General features: G+C 38.4%; 2 protein-coding genes and 2 long non-coding RNA genes across 4 annotated transcripts; 2 read left to right on the top strand and 2 right to left on the bottom strand.

The window, feature by feature from the left end:
* Positions 1-1870: 1870 nt before the first annotated feature.
* On the bottom strand, positions 1871-7792 carry LOC147853830 (holliday junction resolvase). Its single transcript, XM_087332133.1, has 7 exons — positions 7683-7792; positions 7465-7566; positions 6215-6355; positions 6033-6101; positions 5479-5628; positions 3618-5173; positions 1871-3529 (listed from the first exon to the last, which is right to left on the bottom strand). The coding sequence occupies exons 1-7, from the start codon at positions 7749-7751 to the stop codon at positions 2611-2613; spliced, it is 3006 nt and encodes a 1001-aa protein (XP_087188259.1). The 5' UTR covers positions 7752-7792; the 3' UTR covers positions 1871-2610.
* LOC147853831 (uncharacterized) lies at positions 5123-5881 on the top strand. Its single transcript, XR_015531167.1, has 2 exons — positions 5123-5337; positions 5788-5881. It is a non-coding gene; the product is annotated as an uncharacterized LOC147853831 (long non-coding RNA).
* Positions 7793-11409: 3617 nt separating the features above from the next.
* LOC147853829 (putative sodium/metabolite cotransporter BASS5, chloroplastic) lies at positions 11410-14131 on the top strand. The gene is made up of 8 exons (XM_087332375.1): positions 11410-11545; positions 11679-11814; positions 12015-12167; positions 12470-12663; positions 12787-13039; positions 13208-13461; positions 13632-13714; positions 13816-14131. Exons 1-8 carry the CDS (start codon positions 11515-11517, stop codon positions 13894-13896), a joined length of 1185 nt encoding a protein of 394 aa, XP_087188501.1. The 5' UTR covers positions 11410-11514; the 3' UTR covers positions 13897-14131.
* On the bottom strand, positions 11697-14907 carry LOC147853828 (uncharacterized). The gene is made up of 3 exons (XR_015531187.1): positions 14836-14907; positions 12015-14751; positions 11697-11814 (listed from the first exon to the last, which is right to left on the bottom strand). It is a non-coding gene; the product is annotated as an uncharacterized LOC147853828 (long non-coding RNA).
* Between the last annotated feature and the right edge of the window lie 2299 nt (positions 14908-17206).

The following is a 17206-nucleotide window of genomic DNA, read 5'->3' as shown; positions in this document are numbered from 1 at the left end:
TATATACATACATATATCCACACACACACACATATATGTATTTACATTATGAATGTATGTATATGTACATATATACATACATATACATCATCAATGAGCGTGATGAGTTCAACAGACAGGGACATGGCTAACAAGCTCCATATCCTCCCGCACTCACATCTTGGGACGAAACGAAACGCCCACTACCAATGCACACTTGAGAATGGCTCATGCATCCGAGACGTAATAGTGTCTTTCGTAGATGGGAGGATGAGAGCAACATTGACAGAAGATTCGATTCAAGCATGAGTCAAGGTGTGTGTGTGTGTGTGTGTGTGTGTGTTTGTTGGAAGATTGGAAAGGTTATCGGAAGAAGAAGTCAGTCGGGCCCGTGTAGCCAATGTGAGCGAATTCCTAATCATCGAGGTCAACTTGTCCCAATTGTACCTCAGAGACGATATCACCAAAGTGTCAAAAGAGGTACCTCTTAAGGACCCAATACTCAATTTCTTTTGCATATGTTCATATATGCATAGTAACCCCTCTTTGAGAGAGTGGCACATTTGTTCCATATATGGTTCGAGAGAACCTCCTAAGTCCAATATATTGAAATCTTTCTATGGCCTCAAGAGTTTAAATATTTCGAGTGTTCACAAGCATAACCTTCATTTTGGGGCTTTTGACACTCAACTTATTAAGCATGCAAAAGTTTTCCAAAACAATAATAAGTTTTTGAACATCTTCTAAAATATTGCCAGAAGACACCACATCATCTATGTGTAACATAATGATAATTGCATTCCCAATGGTAACTTCATAAATACCTTTCTGTTTTACAAAATCACCAATCATTGTTCCAAAGCATCAATGCATGAACCAAAAGAAATTTGTGAGAGTGGGTATCCTTGCATGACACCAGTGGCGAAAATGAAAAAAAAATTGAAATTTCATTTCCCATGCATCATGTATGTGAGAGATTCTTCTACACATTTCTAAAGATGCTCACAAGGCACCATATCAAAAGCATTTTGGAATCCTACAAAGCAATAATAGAATCCTTTATGTTTCAAATGATCATGGTGATTGATGGTGATATGGTGTTTTTGAAAACCAACTCGTTACCATTCTCATACACATCCAAATAGCTTTGCTATAAGATACCAACTTTGATTGTCTAGTGGTTCAATCAAACTTGCATTCCAATCATGGGGCATGCCATGTTACAATGCATACTTCGACATATGGCTTATCAAAGTGTTTGCCTTTTTTCCTATTCATTTGAGCATTTCGAACTTGATATCTCGATGATCTCAAGTCTTATACATGACTAATCTCTTAAGCCCCATGCATATCTTCATTACCAACAAAAGAAGGCATATATGAAATAGAGCCATACCACAACAACTTTCTGATGTTTCATTGCTCAACATCTACATGCATACCACCTCACTGTAAAAACAAAAGGCATGTATGAAAGAGAACCATATCACATCTCTCTCATGTTTCATTGTTCATTAACACATAAAGTGGATTAATCCAATTATAGAGGGCATTGACTTAGTTGTAGAGAACTAAATCTATAGAGGCATACGTTATTGATCAACTTGAAGAAATATTTCAAACAACTTCCAATCGTGTAAGGGTAATTTAGATAACCCTTTCCCTCACCACACATGTACAAATACTTTTGGATTGCGAAAATTAGTTGCAAACGAAACCATGTACCTTAACACCCAAGAGCAACGAGGGTCAAATTCACCATTTCAAGTTAAGCTGGGAAAAGGAAACACCAACAGAAGTCTCATAAATTTGATCACATGCACTAGTGGTTCATGGTTGCCTGTATACACCATTTTTTATGTGCATTCAACATATTCACCGCAAATCCAAGTCAAGGAGCTTTTGGTGTATAGCACATTCATTTACATTATATCATTGCTCAACGCCTGAACAGTTGGTAGTAATTATGACATGTTGAAACAATCGATCTAGCAGTCTACTTTGTAAAGGTTGATTGGCATTTGCTGCAACAAAACCAAGTCACCTCTAGGCAAAGGCAAATATGTACACGTACATTCAAGTATGAAAGAAAATAAAAGAATGCTTTTGGTAAATAAATAATGTATGCCATTAACTCTCTATGAACTGTGTATCAAATTTGTATAAGATCTCATACTTGGCCTCTAACCAGACGTGTTTCATATGTACACTGAGTCCACTTTGATCTGCTAAAATGGCATAATATCGTTGTCTTAGGTAATACTGCAGAACCAAAACATGACTTCACCACAGGGTTCAAAAAACCACAGCCATACAAACCAAACTGACTGGATTTTGAGAGTGTATTTGAATTGAGGATGAAAACTGCCTACCACAGGGTGTACCAGGTAGAGAAGACCATAATTTACTGTTGTTTCCTCAGCTCCATTTGGAAAGTATATCAAATCCAGGTTAGTCATGTCTTGTCATTCACGCATCAGATGTTTCTTCCACACTAAACGGCACTTAATTCCTTCACTGTCTCAGCAGATGCAATCATCTCAGTCATACACACCAAGAATCTCACTTGAACTTGTTAGAGATTTTAAAGATACCCCAGTGAAAATCTGGACATATTTGGCTCCCATATACTTAATGCCCTTCTGTATTGTACTGGCTAACATCCTGATCTACCTGTGCAATAATATCTGTTAATAGGGAAAGCTGATCATCCATGTGATGTTGCCGTTCCAGGCTCTGTCCTGTCTCCCTAAACCACCCTGATAATTTCTCTTTCAGCAATGACAGACCTCCTTGCAACATCTTCATGGCTTGTTCAATTTCAGATGGCAATTGAGTATCTACACATTCCATAGAAACATCTGGATCCATATGGTCTTCAAGAGTACATTCTTGAGGTTCTGGTTCATCTAACTTAACCTCTGATTGCGTAAACGCAAGTAAGGATGTTTCCAGGAGTTTGCCTTCCAGTTGCAGTACACTGAAGCTGTTACGACTTGTTGGTGCAGAAATAGCAACTTCTTTCTCTAAGAATTGGCGCAGCGAAGACATAAAGCAATCTTCCTCTGCTATTTTTCCTGTTTCCGCATCATATGCAAGAGCTGCATCAGGTGGCACAAATCGCCACAACTCATTCCATGATGTATGTGCTGCAAAATAACCAAAAGAAGCAAGGGCCAGATGAGCAATAGCCCAGTGTCGCTCCCTTAAAATCACATGATAGAGCCCCCACAATGCAGTAGTAGCTGGGTCTTCTTTATCTTCTGGCAAAGGAATCTCACCTAATCCTGCAAGGGCTTCTACAAGTATAGGCTTTATTTGAATTAGCTCAGATTCACTGAGTCCATATTTCACCAGATCATGCAGTGATACAATAACATTTCTTATCTCATTAATCTGCATGTCTTGCCAAAGTCTACAAATTACTTTCAAAGAAAGCACCCTAATGGTAATATAGTCTTTGTCATTGACTTTATTCGGCATCTGTAAAAGTTGAATCATTGCTTTTATTAGCTCACTTAATTCTTGTTTGATTAATTGATTGGAGTGCCTGCACACAAGGACATTGTATATTATCTCATATAATTGGATTAGATAGCATACAAACATGATTCTAGATTAAATGATAAGCATCCTACCCCTGAATTAACAACTCCATGAGACAGCACAAAGATACTTCAACAGGCAGGTATGGCACAACCATAGATCCAGTTCCTTTAGAAACCTGACTTTTTGTAATGGAGAAAGTAAGATTCCCTATGAGTTCTTCTGGTACACTGCTGATTGGAAAATGTTCCTTCATCAGAACTGCACCAAGAGTAGACTTTGATGGAGAAGTGAAGAGATCTTCACCAAAAGTCAATTCATGTATTGTAGCTATTGCTAATGGATTTGAAGTAGCTTTCACAAGCAGGCAGATCAACCTGCTAAGCATTTGGACAGGCCAGTCTGAACAATTTATAGATCTTGAGTTCAAGAATTCCCTGAGAATTTGAAGGAGATAACGAATATGAACTTCTGTTACTGTTATTTCACAATGGCGTGCAATGAAACACCAAAGATCCAAAATAAGCTCACGGCAAAGAGCATGAGGATGCAGAATGTTGCTGAAAAGGAAAGTTTCGACTTCCCCCCATATACTTGTATCCGCAATTGTTATGAAAAAGATTTGTAATGCCTTCAATATAGAAATATAAAGGCACTCCCACGTTGCTTTAGTTGAAGATTGTGTTACGAGAACATGTAATTGAAACAATTCAGCATAGACCTTACCGTCAGAAATGATCTGGAAAATGGAATCAAGCCTCCGAATGAGCTCAAATAAGGTCTCTTCTCCATACTCTCTGCACGATCGCAAGAGACCCAAGAATATGGTGATCTTGCCAATCTGCAATGAAACCTCCTGATCAGAAATTATACTTGTTATTGCTTTTTTGGTTTCCCATTCATTCCCATTTGGTGCATCAAATACACTCTGGCCATCAATTCCAATTAAACTGTCCAGTATTTGCCGTTTGTAGGAGAATCCCAACTCTGACGAGTTTAGCAGAGTATGAAGAAGAATAAACAAACTAGGCTCCACAGTCTCAGCAATTGCCTCTGCCGCAAACCTTAGCAAAGTATGTTTACTCAATTCATGCCTAAGAGCTGCAATTTTACATCCACATGCACCTATTTCTCTGCAGACAACAGCTGTTTGATATGGGTAACTGGTAGCAATGCGAACTGCATTGATGAGGAAGAATTTTATTGGAATACAAAGTCTTTTAAATTCGGTTGCTTTAGAAACATCATCTTTTCCATCTAGAAGGAATTTACAAGCTTCCGCTGCAGTTTCTAAGGAGTCAACTGTGCAGCGAATAACTGACCCAATAACATGTTCCACATCAATTAAGTTGGAGAAGGCTTCTCTCCCTATGGTGGTCTGAAGAAGTGTGATGACACCTTTCCACGCTATGTTTAGCAATCCAACCCAATCTTTGCCTCTGTCCATGGCAAAGCACCCAAGATCTATGAACACATTGAGTCCATAGCGAATACTATGGATAGATTTGTGTGAGCTTCTGTCAAGATTTTCAAAACCTTCCTCTTCACAGGTAGACAGAAATGAGTCACGCAGCCTCAACAAGATTTTCAAAACTGTGCTTAATACCTCTTGTGCAGTCTTTTGAAAATCCTCATACACCTGTTGTGTCTGCATTGAACAACAGAAAGGGCTAACTGAAGCATACAAAGCTGATGACTGACAAAGCTAACAAGAAAGAACATGGGAGAAAATCATATATATCAGTAAATCATTCCATTAATGCAACATCAAGTGCAGAGTACTACAAGTTTGCCCCACACTTACATGCACAGGTATTTTACTCTTTGATCCAAGCATGTAGCTAACTAAAACATTGGTAAACAGACTTTAAAACATCTGCGATGTCTCTCATTATCTAACTGACAAACGAAAACACAAATTAAACTATCAGAAATCAAGATCTCTCTGATTACCTTACTTTGAAAGCAACAAAGCTTTAAAAAATCCAGAAATTTGCATATGTATGTTTCAACTTTATTTATGAATTCATTGTTTGCCATAAATGAGCATTGCCCTAAATTAGCGCAAATGTCGCAATTAATCATAAAGATCTCCAGCACAACCTGCAAATAGAAGAAATGGAGCTCAGAAATTATACAGCAGCTGGAACAACATTGAAGCCACAGAAACATTGTGTAAATGGAACTTAGCAGTTATAGACTTATGATAAAGTAACACACAGTATTACTCATAATGTAATAAATAAATTCACTTGTTTTCAGAGATGTTGGTGGATTGCAACTATAACTGTTAGAACTGAGGAAAAAAGGTGATGCAGGAGACATGATAAAAATAAGACTTTAAAACAACCGTCTAGCCAAGGATACCTTACAGAAACTTTTGCTGTGATAAGCTCTTGCACAATGTGAGGTTATTCAGCTTCATTAACCGTTTTTCTAACATTAATGTTATCTAATCCTTTTATCTGAATTCAAACCTGGCTTAAATGTTCTTTGCAGTTGCCCACCTTTTTAAACTCATAAGGGATGCTTAGTTCAAGGTTTGTTCCATCAGCTTTAATACACCAGTTAAATATCTGGCAACAAATACCCATGCAATGTTGCAAATCTCAAAATTTTGAAATTTTCATTATATAAAATATCTCCTATTGTGAGTAACCTTCACATTAAATATATACAAACACGATACCTTCAATGCATTACTAATAAGCAACGACGAAGCTTCATTGCTTTCTTGTGAATAAGATAATTGCCTTTGCACCACTTTGCAGATGAAAACCAGGCCATCATTCTTCAGTAAATTCAGTTTTTCATATTTCTCCCAATAACTCTGAAGCGTCACATTAAGGAAAATGGATGCAGATTCTAATAGTATATATTTCAGGGTACAAAAGCACAAAAATTATATGAAAATGGATATCTTCCTAAAACAATGACTCCAGAAGAGTTAAGTTGTTTACAACGATTGAATCAAAGACTCGCCTCAACAGTTTCACCTATCCTTTGACAACATCATTGATAGGGTAAACTAGAAAAATTCCCATCTACTAGAAGCCAAAACCGACGTACGAGACAAATTTCATAGGGGTTCCTATGGCATATTATTGATTTTATGAATATAGCATTTCTTCTTGTATAATATAATCATCCTGATCATGTCTGGGGTAAGATATCTCTCTGTCTCATTTTATAATGAAGATGTATACAGTTTAGTCACCTCTCTATTCTCTAATAAAATTCTTTAATCATTGAGGGTGATTAATCAACTAACTCCACACACTACATGAAAATGTTTCTTGGTTCCATATGTCCTATTTGACCTCCAGCTACGTTAACAAAATCTGAGTAGGATGTATGCAATCCCATCGTTGCATCGTTTTGGGAGACTGGGGGGACAGAGATGTTACATTTATTAGGGGACAAAACCAGCCTATGAGAAAAAAAAAACGCCTAAAAGAAAAGAACCAAACCAAATGCAGGAAATATTTCTTTAGGATTTGGTCAAGTTTTCTCTGTGCATGAAAGGATAGGAAATCATGAGAAAATATGACAAAGTTGTAGAAGTTTTTGTACAATTCTATACTTTATCTTGTATTGAGTTCTCTTTTACGAGCATTGCCAACCAGCATGTTCAAAAATCCAACTGGTGTTTAATGAATGAGATACCTGGACGAAATAATGAAAGAAGACCACAAATCTATAGGAATTTCAGATTAAAATTTATACCTTTCAAACAATCTCCTTATTGATATTTCCACACTTACAACCCTAAGTGTGGAACCAAAGATAGATTAGTTTACATCCTCAAAGATGATAATCATTGCTTCTTTGATCAATGTAGGTTTCCTTGCAAATCATCCACGAAATACAAAAGAAACAAGCTACTTGTTCACACATCAGGCTGGATATTTGAGTCATTCTTTAATAATCAAAGGATACATCCAAAACACTTAATATCTGCAGTGATTCTGCGCAGCTGCTTGGAGGAAATTCTGCGAGCCATTGCAGAGAACGGATGTGATCCTCCTCCGCGGCAGCATTCTTCACAGAGGGATGTTGATAGAGAGGTTTAAGCTCATGGGAGATGGGAAAATAACGATTGAATGTGTGTGTGTGTGAGTGAGAGAGAGAGAGAGAGAGAGAGAGAGAGATGTTACCTGTTCCTGATTCTCTGCGAGATTCTGAAGGAAGGATGAGAAGCTTTGATCGTTGCGAGGGATCGACATTACTATTGGCAATGGAAAGCTTGGGGGGGAGACAAAAACCCTCCTCCTTTTCAAACCTTTGCTAAACCTGCAACTTGCAAAGGCCAAGAAAAACTAAGGGAGGAGAGAATATGAGAATATTAATGTCTTTCTAACACCAAATTTGGAGAGATTGGAGTTTGTTAGAAGAATTATTAGAGATCCCGCCTAATTATGGGTTGATCCCGCCTAATTATGGGTTTGTCCGGCAACTGCTACAGAATAATACTGCATTCATGAAAGGTCTAGGGGTCCTTTACCTCTAAACTGGAGAACAACCATTTTTTACAAGCGACTACTAATCTTTTGTATCATTCCTTCGTTTTAGCCTCTTGGAATGGCTATCGTCTAATGCTGAAGAAGAATGGAAAATACACAAATTTTGATCATGGCTGGTGGCACACCTTAAAATGTAGTTGGCATTCTAAATTGTCACTTGTAGCAAATGTCTTCATTTAGAGAGTTTTGATTGGGAGATTGATTGCCTTTGGGATTAGCTCTAAAGGGTCGTGGACTAGCAAAGGGGCAAATGCTTCTTTTGCACTATTCGAATGGAAGATAGTACTCATCGTTTTATACAATGTTTGATTGTTTGTTATATTTAGAGTTACAATTCTCAAATTTGGCAAGTTTTATCATGATCTTATTTGCCGACTAGACACTAGGTGTTTGCACAGTTTACACTGGTTGACGCAAAGCCTGAGATGGAGATTGTTTTCATATTTTTGAGGTATTGGGAATTGTGTTGTAATTGGGATATGTACAATGCTTTTGTATTTGATGATAGGCATGGCGTAAAAGCATGAAAGTTGAAGGCAATACTAATGTGGCAAATTTATTTATTGGAGCAAGTGAAAATTATTTCCTTAGTGGGGTGTTTGTCTCGCCTATTGGCAATTCAACATGGTCCACTACCGAAGTAGTGTACATAGTTAGTGGGTGACCATACTCTATTAATAAACGTGTGTTCTCATTACACACACACACACACACACAGATTGTCCATTGGAGACCAGAAGGTAATGGGTTCAAGTCCTACATTCCACAATGGCATCTAGTAAATTTAGAGAATATAAGCACATAAGGAGTATTTGAGAGGTTAGGAAATTGGGTTTCAGACCTAGGGCTAGTAATATAACAACTTACCACTAGGGTAAGCTAATATTATTATAAAAATAAATAAAAGAGAGAAACAGAAGAATAGTCAATCCCAACACACTTTGTTCGTCCTATTAATTTCGCTCGATAATAAGAACGACCCCAATGGCACTAACCAAGGGACACAAAAGAACATGGCAAGCAATTGTGAGATCACAGTCCTACCCAATCAGGGGACAATCCTCCCCTAATGGATGTTTGTCCGCCACATGCAAATTTTGATCGACCTCATTCCTCTCATTTCCTGAACCTCAACCCCTTCTAGCAACCACATGACAAGTCGAAATCGTAACGAATATATATATATATATATATATATAGAAACCCGATTGATGCAATTGTGCATGTGATGTATTCACAAGGGGTCAAGATGGGTCTCGATATAGATGGCTAAGATTTGCAAGGGGAAATAGACAAATGTTTGCCCATTTGGTCTAGTTTGTGAGGAAATGTACGAAAACTAATTGTATTCAGCTTCTCCTTATTTTGCATTTATCTTCAATCTCTCTCTCTCTCTCTCTCTCTCTCATGTATATGTGTGTGTGCGTGTGTGAACAATTAGAATTTTGATTGCAACTTTGGATCTTGTGATCAAATTTATGAGGTGTTTGCATTGAAAGTATAGGGAGATCGTGATCGACAACTATATATGCACAATTCAAAACCCTCAATGTGTAAAACTCGTTGTTTTGGAATCTATGTTCATAAATAAGAAAGCAAATAACAATATCTTGAATTCAAAGACCACTCAATGTACCTATCTTCGTCACAACACAAATACAACAAATTTGTGAAATTCAAATCTTTCTACAACACAAATACAACATTTTTTTTAAATTCGTGGGGAATGTTTCTTTGGTTTCTAAAATATTCTTTGATGAATGTTATACCTCCTCTATCAAGTGACCATTTCGTGAACTGCTACAAATTTCAATGAAATCGATGTGCCCTTCAATAATTGTTTATTCTTTTTTTTATATAGAATATTCTTTGATGGATGTTATACCTTCTCTATAAAGTGCCCATTTTCCTTTCTTGTTGTGTTCATTTGACTTTGTTTCACTATTTCTTCTTAGTTTTTAGTTGTTTTAGAGTGAGTTCATTTGGTATCCGAATCAATGTGCCCTTCGATGGCTTTGTTAGTTTCGTGACTTTAACTTTTCATTGCGCATCTAAGTCATGAATTAGAACGATAACCCAAGGGATCCATATGAGTATTGCCATTAATTATATGACACTCCCAACCAAGAACATGTGCAAAAACCAATTATAAACCATCAAGTACATTGTTATTGACAATATCTTCACACTAAGGCAACTGTTGACAAGGCTCGAACAATAAGAAAAAATATATATTGTTGCTTTATAGCATTTCGTAAAGCAATCAACATAATGCCAATTGGGAAGAAGTAATGAATCAAACGCATATCATCAAAGTACAAGAGGTTATGCAATGGAGTACATGAAGCAAGAATGGACATTGTCACCGGAATTTATTTTGAATTTAAACCAATAGTGTTGCGCTCATTTCCGACACACTTGGATGTTATGGTGAATCTTGGTGAAACTAAAGTGTTGGTGCGTAGCATCTCAATGGTGCGAGCCAAAAGTTTGAGGGGGATCTTAGAAATATGTCTAATGGTGGTACATTTACAAGCTCCATGCGGAGTGATGGTTTTAATACAAAGATTGTGGAGCCTTTTCCTATGACAAACAAACTGCTCACTGCGATTGCACTTACTTCCTCATAGAGCATATCGAGAGACGAGGCACGACCACGCCCAGAGGGGAAGAGAACACAATTGGTCAATCTCATGCTCGAACGAAAGTGCACGAGAGGTGAGGCCAGATTTAAGTAGAGGGGATTGATCGGCGATATGCAGAAGGAGAGAGTTGGAAGGTGGAGACATGGCCAAAGGGTGGTCCTTTGAATCGGCGGTGCCAATGTCCATATGTCTTGAATGGACATGGCACTGACATGGACACAGGTGCCAGTGTCATATGGACATGGCATTGACTTGGACACATGTGCCAGACAGGCAAGCACCGACAAGATGCCCACTCGTCAGTATTTGGTTTTCTGATGATTACTCTGTTTTTAGGTACATATTTGCATTTTTGTTCCTTGTTTCTTTTTGTTCTTTGTTTTTGTGTGTGTGTGTGTGTGTTTTGTTTTCAACGCTTGTTCGTTGGCTCTACAGTTAGTTGAAATGGTGGGCGAATGAAAGGAAGGAAGGAAGGAAGGAAAGAAGGAGAAAGACCAGAAGGAAGAAGAACCCAAAACCAGGAAGAGAAGGAAAACCATGGTTTTGCTTCATTCTCTGACCTTCATCGTCGTCATCAAGCTCCACCATGTCCCATGGCCCTGCTGCCCACACCTCCATATAAAAAGCTCAGAAGAGAGACTCGGGAAAAGCTAATCAAACACAGATTCATTTAAGCTCCCCCCCCCCCCCCCTCTTTCACACACACGGCCATGAATACACTTCTTCACTGCAGATCAAACCTCGGTCCTCATTCCCCTGCCCTCACTCCAGCAACACAAAGCAGACTAGATCGATTCATCGGTGCCCGATGCCGTCCCCACATGTACCATTGCCCCACCAGTGTCACCTATTGTAATGTCCTCCATCCTTTGATTTGTTTATTTACACCCACATACATCCTTTCCGTTGGTAATCCGGTCGAAGCAAAACCCTAACTTATAACACCGTCTTAATTCTTCGATCTGTTGTTCGTGCTCATTCGCAGCCCCGAGTTGTTACGCTTTAAGGAAGAAGGTTTCATTAATTCGAGCTTCCGGCATTGATGGCTTGGAGGATGGTGAGGTAATCGAGGCGGAGATAGTGACAGGAGAACCATCAGTACCTTTACCTATCCCAGGTATCTGAGGATGAACAGATTCCAATCTTTCTCATGAAATAAAATACGAGGTATATCCTGTCAAAATGTAGGAAATTTGAGTCTAATGAAGCTGTTCATCTCTCCTCAAGCTTTCCGGAATCGCAAATGAATATCATGAATGATGAAACCATTTCAAGGAAAACACAGTGAAATTGTTTAGCCCCCCCTTTTTTCAGGTTCAACAACAGATAACAAGTCTAGTCATGCCTCCACAAGCTTTGGAAATCAACTTCTTGCTGCCCTGCAGAGCGCGGGTAAACTAACACCATATGTTGTCTTAGGGAGTACGATCCTCGCGCTTCTTTATCCACCATCGTTTTCGTGGTTCACCAATAAGTAAGACATTGTCTCATGTTTTGCTGTGTTTCTCTCCAAATGTTTTGTTCATGAGAAGCTCATTTTCCAAGTAATATGAACACTCACGTAACTAAGCATTAGGGGTCATATTCAGGATAGCCTCAAAGGGCCAATTAACAAATGAGTGGCTTTTTTGGCCACCTGTAATATATTCTGGATAGTTATGGCTGGGCAGGGCCCAGGGTTTTGGATTAATTAATTGAAGATTATTTGAATTAATTTACTGATTAGGAAATAGATCCTTGTTTGCTCCAAGATCAATGACCCTTTATCACAATTAGGTACTACGCGCCTGCATTAGGATTCCTGATGTTCGCAGTTGGCATCAACCTGAATTATGAGGATTTCGGCAGTGCATTCAAACGGCCTTCAGTATTAGCTGTAGGCTACATGGGGCAATTTGTTTTGAAACCACTTCTCGGTGTGCTATTTGCTTCTATCGCCGTGTCTCAACTTCATCTGCCTGAATCTATAGGTAATATCTTGACTGAATCTATTATATCTGGTGCTAGCATTCCTTCAATATGTTTTTAACAAGGTCAGGGATCATAGTATATGATATACTTTTGTGGTCTCCTTTCCACTTCTTTTTTTTCAGGGTCAGGGATCATTCTAGTTTCATGTGTGAGTGGAGCACAGTTATCCAACTACGCAACCTTTTTGACCGAGCCAGCCATGGCACCTCTGAGCATAGTCATGACTTCCTTGTCCACAGCAACAGCTGTGTTTGTTATACCGGCCCTCACACGCCTTCTTTTGGGCCAACGACTTCCTGTGGATGCTCGAGCAATGATGTTTGATATAACTCAGATCATAGTTGCACCTGTGGCAGGAGGAATTGCACTCAAACAGTATGTATTGACATCCAAACCATTCAATATTTCTTATATATAAGATAGCTATGAGCCTTTTGCTTTGGTGGTATGAGAATACCTGTTGCCATCTGAGGTCATGGCCATCTTGTGTCATCATCCATCTATATTGTGAAGTGTTTGATTTGAATTTGTTTTTCTATATAGATTTGCTCCTCCACTAGCAAAGATAATCAAGCCTTTTCTCCCGATCATGTCACTTATAGTCACTGGCTTGTGCATGGGTTCTCCACTCGCTACAAACATACATGCTGTTAGGTCGCCATTTGGCCTCGAGCTTCTGTTGCCAATCATAGGATTCCACTCCTTAGCATTTCTCATTGGACACAAAGTCTCTGGAATCATTTTCTCAAAGGAGTCCGATAGGAAAGGCTTGCAAAGGACAATCTCATTTGAAACAGGTAAACAAGAAGCAAGCTACGGTGAAAGAAAAGATAGGTTAATTATTGATTAAGATAAGAAATCCAAAATTATTTTACATCAGTTTCCGAACTTACCCGTCCTGAAAAAAAGAACAGTTTTGAAAACATTAATTGATATAAAAGGTTTGGGTGTTGTCTCATTATTTCAGGTATGCAGAGCAGCCTTCTTGGGCTGGCATTAGCAAACAAGTACTTTTCAGACCCGCTTGTTGGGCTGCCATCAGCATTATCTGTAAATATTAGTTTTCTCTCAAATACTCTACTCAATGATAATATTAAAATGTTGTTTGTGTTTTGGGTCCTGACATTGGATTGGGCTTTGGCAATTTGCAGACTGTTCTCATGTCTCTGATGGGCTTTGGCCTAGTTCTGTATTGGAATGCAAAGAAAGAAAGAAAAGCAGGGCAACAATAATCTAAGCGGAGATATTTCTCACATAACAGCCATCTACTTTTTTCTATTTGTCATCATAACAGCCATAGTTTTCCTGTCCTTGTGGCTCACTTTCCCTCCCTTCTAGATTATCTCCGAGCTCTAAATTGGCATCATGTCTATTGTCAAGTTTCTAACATTGTTTTTCACAAGACACTGATGTAAACATTAACCTTGTTTCCTGGATGCTTGAAATAAGATCAAGTCTTTAAAAATCCATCACGACTTGTTTTTCAACTTCATATTATTTCTATCTTGTTTGTTGCTTGGATCCAAACTTCACTATAACTTGTCTATTGATCGACAACTCATAATGAATGTACCTTTAAATTTATAGCTTTTTGGTGTGCAACCTATTTTTGAATCTTGCCAGCAATCAGAAAATGTGATCAAGCAAAAAGATTGTTTCGCAAAATCTAGCCAGGATTATGCTATTTATTTATTGAGGAATCCACTTCCACTTTCTATTAAATTTTTGAATTGTTTTGATCTTACAAGCTCCTCTTTGAAATTGTCACTCAAAGCATATACACAGCTGGTTCTGTAGTTTGTCAGTTACACAGTCAGTTAATAAGTTACATATTTACATCAATTCAAGTTCCATCCTGAGATACAAATCTTATCTCAAATATGAAATGTTAATCAGTCCACTCAGGTTATCATGTATAGTAATAATGGAACATGCATTGATTTCATGGCTTAACATCTTACCCTATCATGAGAGGAATATTACACTTGGAGAGGTTCCATTCAAATCTCGTTGCTTCATTTCTCTGATTTTTCTGCATCCGTTAGCTGCATTTTGGGCCTGGATTAATTGAATATTATCACTCGCACCTTGGAAAAGCAAAGCAAAATCTATTGGACAAATTCTAGTATATGCAATAGCTCCAATCGAGTATTTTTTATACAGACGTTTACCTGAGATGAGCAGAGAGCACCAAACCAGGTTTTAGGACTACATCCTCCAAGCAAATGCAGCCCACCAAAGGGGCTGCATGCTAAAAAATGATTGCTGCATGTAGCAGATACCTTTCTCAATTATTGAAACGCACGCTATAGATGATAAATTTCTGTTTCTTTTCAAACAATTACGAATCAGGACCCGTAGACAGTAGTAGTTGAAAAATGTAACCAGAATAAAAACCTCTATCCACTAGCAAAGCACCATCCAAATATAATGGGTAGCCATGGCATACCCACTAAATTTCGCCATATGTTCATGGGGTGAATGACTTGAAATATTCCTGTAAACAATCATACTATAAGTGAAATACCAAAGGATAGCACCAATAATGTAAAGCATTGCTAACAAAAAACAGAACAGAAATACTGAAGGATGGAACAGAATGCAATCATCCCAGATTAATTAATTACCACTTCAATATATGTATGCCCAGCACATTGACCATTGTAGGGTAATATGCAAGCATATTATCTGTAGACTGAGGAGAGGGGCAGCAGCTGTTTTTTCAGTGAGACATTCCTTGACAAGTGTTGGGTGCAAAGCGGTTGCAAAAACAGAGCACCACAAGAGGCATTGAAGAAAGACCCCAAATTATATGTATCTCCAACCTTAGAAAAAAACTGGATCAAGAGATAAAACAGAGGAAAATGCAGTCAGTGATAAGAATGGCCATCCATTGCCTTTAAAAAAAAAGCCTCATCCAAACCGAACCGTTGCCGATTGTTATGTGAGACCTTTTGGGAGGCACATGGTACATACTAAGGAAAAGGGTACTCTCAAGACTCACACTTCGCCGGAGATTGAGTTTGTTCCCAAGAACCCCGCCCCTTGCTATGAAGAGGAACCGCACCGGTACCCACATAATCGATGGCGAGCTATTCACACTAGGAGGACTTCACAATCGCAATGAATCAGTCGGACAAAACACATGCTACATCCTCGGCAATCTCGAGATTGTTACCATGGTGCGTACACGCTTGACATAAAAGAGCCTCTTCATGCATCAGAGATAAGAAGCGCGGAGCTCTGAGACGTACATTCCCATACTTAAATACAATCCAAGGTCAACACATGTACTGCATACATGCATTTGTTTTCAACTATTTGGGCCTGGATTACACTTACTAACTCATTGGATTTACAAGCAAGGCGGTATGTCGTCATTGACCCACCCTGGACTCTTGCATTTTAACTTTGGTTTTGGTTTTGGTGAATATTAGATTTTGGACTTTGGAATGTCTTGTGGGAAGTTTTGAGTGATTCCCTTTTTCATGATTAACATCATGTGATGAATCACATGTATCCAAACTTGAAACGTTTCGTGTTCTAGTAACTTGCATTATTGAGTGTTATTGATGTTTGACATTGATCATGTGTGTGTGTGTGATAGAGAGAGAGAGAGAGAGAGAATTGGAATTGAATTCTATGTACCCCTAATAACTAAATATTGTTTGATTTCTATGGGTCTTAAGAGTTCCTGACATGGTACTAATCTTGTTTGCTGTGATGATGGAGAGGGGCCTAAGACAATAGTGAGTTACCTCTCTAGAAGGGATAGGATTATAGCCTTGTGTCAATAAAGGGTAATGGAGGCATGCAAAACTTTTTCCTTAGGATGGACGGAATATAACCTTTCAATGCGATAAAAAAGGAAGCTTGATTGCAAGACCCACCCTTTGAGCAAGGATGTGGCAAAACAGGTGGTTAACTAAAATAAAATAAAATTAGTGGCTTTGTCACATTTTTCAGCTTTTAAAATCAGTTCTTGCTAATAGTTTGCATTGGACTTCAAGTTTTCTATCATAATCCCAGGATACAATGGGTTTTTTTTCACTTTTCTTTCATGGTACTAGTGGAGCATTTTTAGTCATTGAGAAATACTTAGGCATGGTTCAATGTGGGATTGATTTGCAGATGATTGATTCAAGAATGTGTGAATCACAATATGAACTTCTTTGCAGTACTAAGAGATCATCAAATAAGAAAATATAGAGAAGGGTAAATCTTTGATATATCTATACTAACAACAATAGTGAAAATCTCATTCACACAACAATTACAAGAAGCTTGGTATATTTGACTAGGCACCCAATCTGTAAGCACAATGACCCTCTTGCATTCTGTAAGCACATCGATCCACTTGCAAGGGCGGGGCTCTACCAATTGAGCTATATCCCCTGTACTTGGGCCAAGTGATGCATACGTGAACTGAAAACATGATTGTGTCCAAATCAATCTCTACCGCGCCAGCTCTATCAGAATATGAGTTTCTTACTTACATCAAACTGTTTGGCTTGCCATAAGATACCCACCCACCCATCTAGA

Source organism: Azolla caroliniana, unplaced genomic scaffold, assembly GCF_043228905.1.
Source record: "Azolla caroliniana isolate FFs.n. ecotype wild unplaced genomic scaffold, voAzoCaro1.0.p SCAF_16, whole genome shotgun sequence".
Lineage (NCBI taxonomy): Eukaryota > Viridiplantae > Streptophyta > Polypodiopsida > Salviniales > Salviniaceae > Azolla > Azolla caroliniana.
This window is presented reverse-complemented; position numbering and strand designations above follow the sequence as displayed.

What these genes read in the sequence shown, in the direction of transcription:
- LOC147853830 (XM_087332133.1), bottom strand. Translation starts at nt 7,751, where the DNA reads ATGTCGATCCCTCGCAACGATCAAAGCTTCTCATCCTTCCTTCAGAAT. An exon ending in AGATATTAAGTGTTTTGGAT is followed by an intron (nt 6,356 to 7,464) that starts GTATCCTTTGAT and finishes GTGACGCTTCAG; the next exon opens with AGTTATTGGGAGAAATATGA. An exon ending in TTTGTTGCTTTCAAAGTAAG is followed by an intron (nt 5,174 to 5,478) that starts GTAATCAGAGAG and finishes TGTTCAATGCAG; the next exon opens with ACACAACAGGTGTATGAGGA.
- LOC147853829 (XM_087332375.1), top strand. Translation starts at nt 11,515, where the DNA reads ATGTACCATTGCCCCACCAGTGTCACCTATT. An exon ending in CCCCACCAGTGTCACCTATT is followed by an intron (nt 11,546 to 11,678) that starts GTAATGTCCTCC and finishes GCTCATTCGCAG; the next exon opens with CCCCGAGTTGTTACGCTTTA. An exon ending in GGCTGCCATCAGCATTATCT is followed by an intron (nt 13,715 to 13,815) that starts GTAAATATTAGT and finishes GGCAATTTGCAG; the next exon opens with ACTGTTCTCATGTCTCTGAT.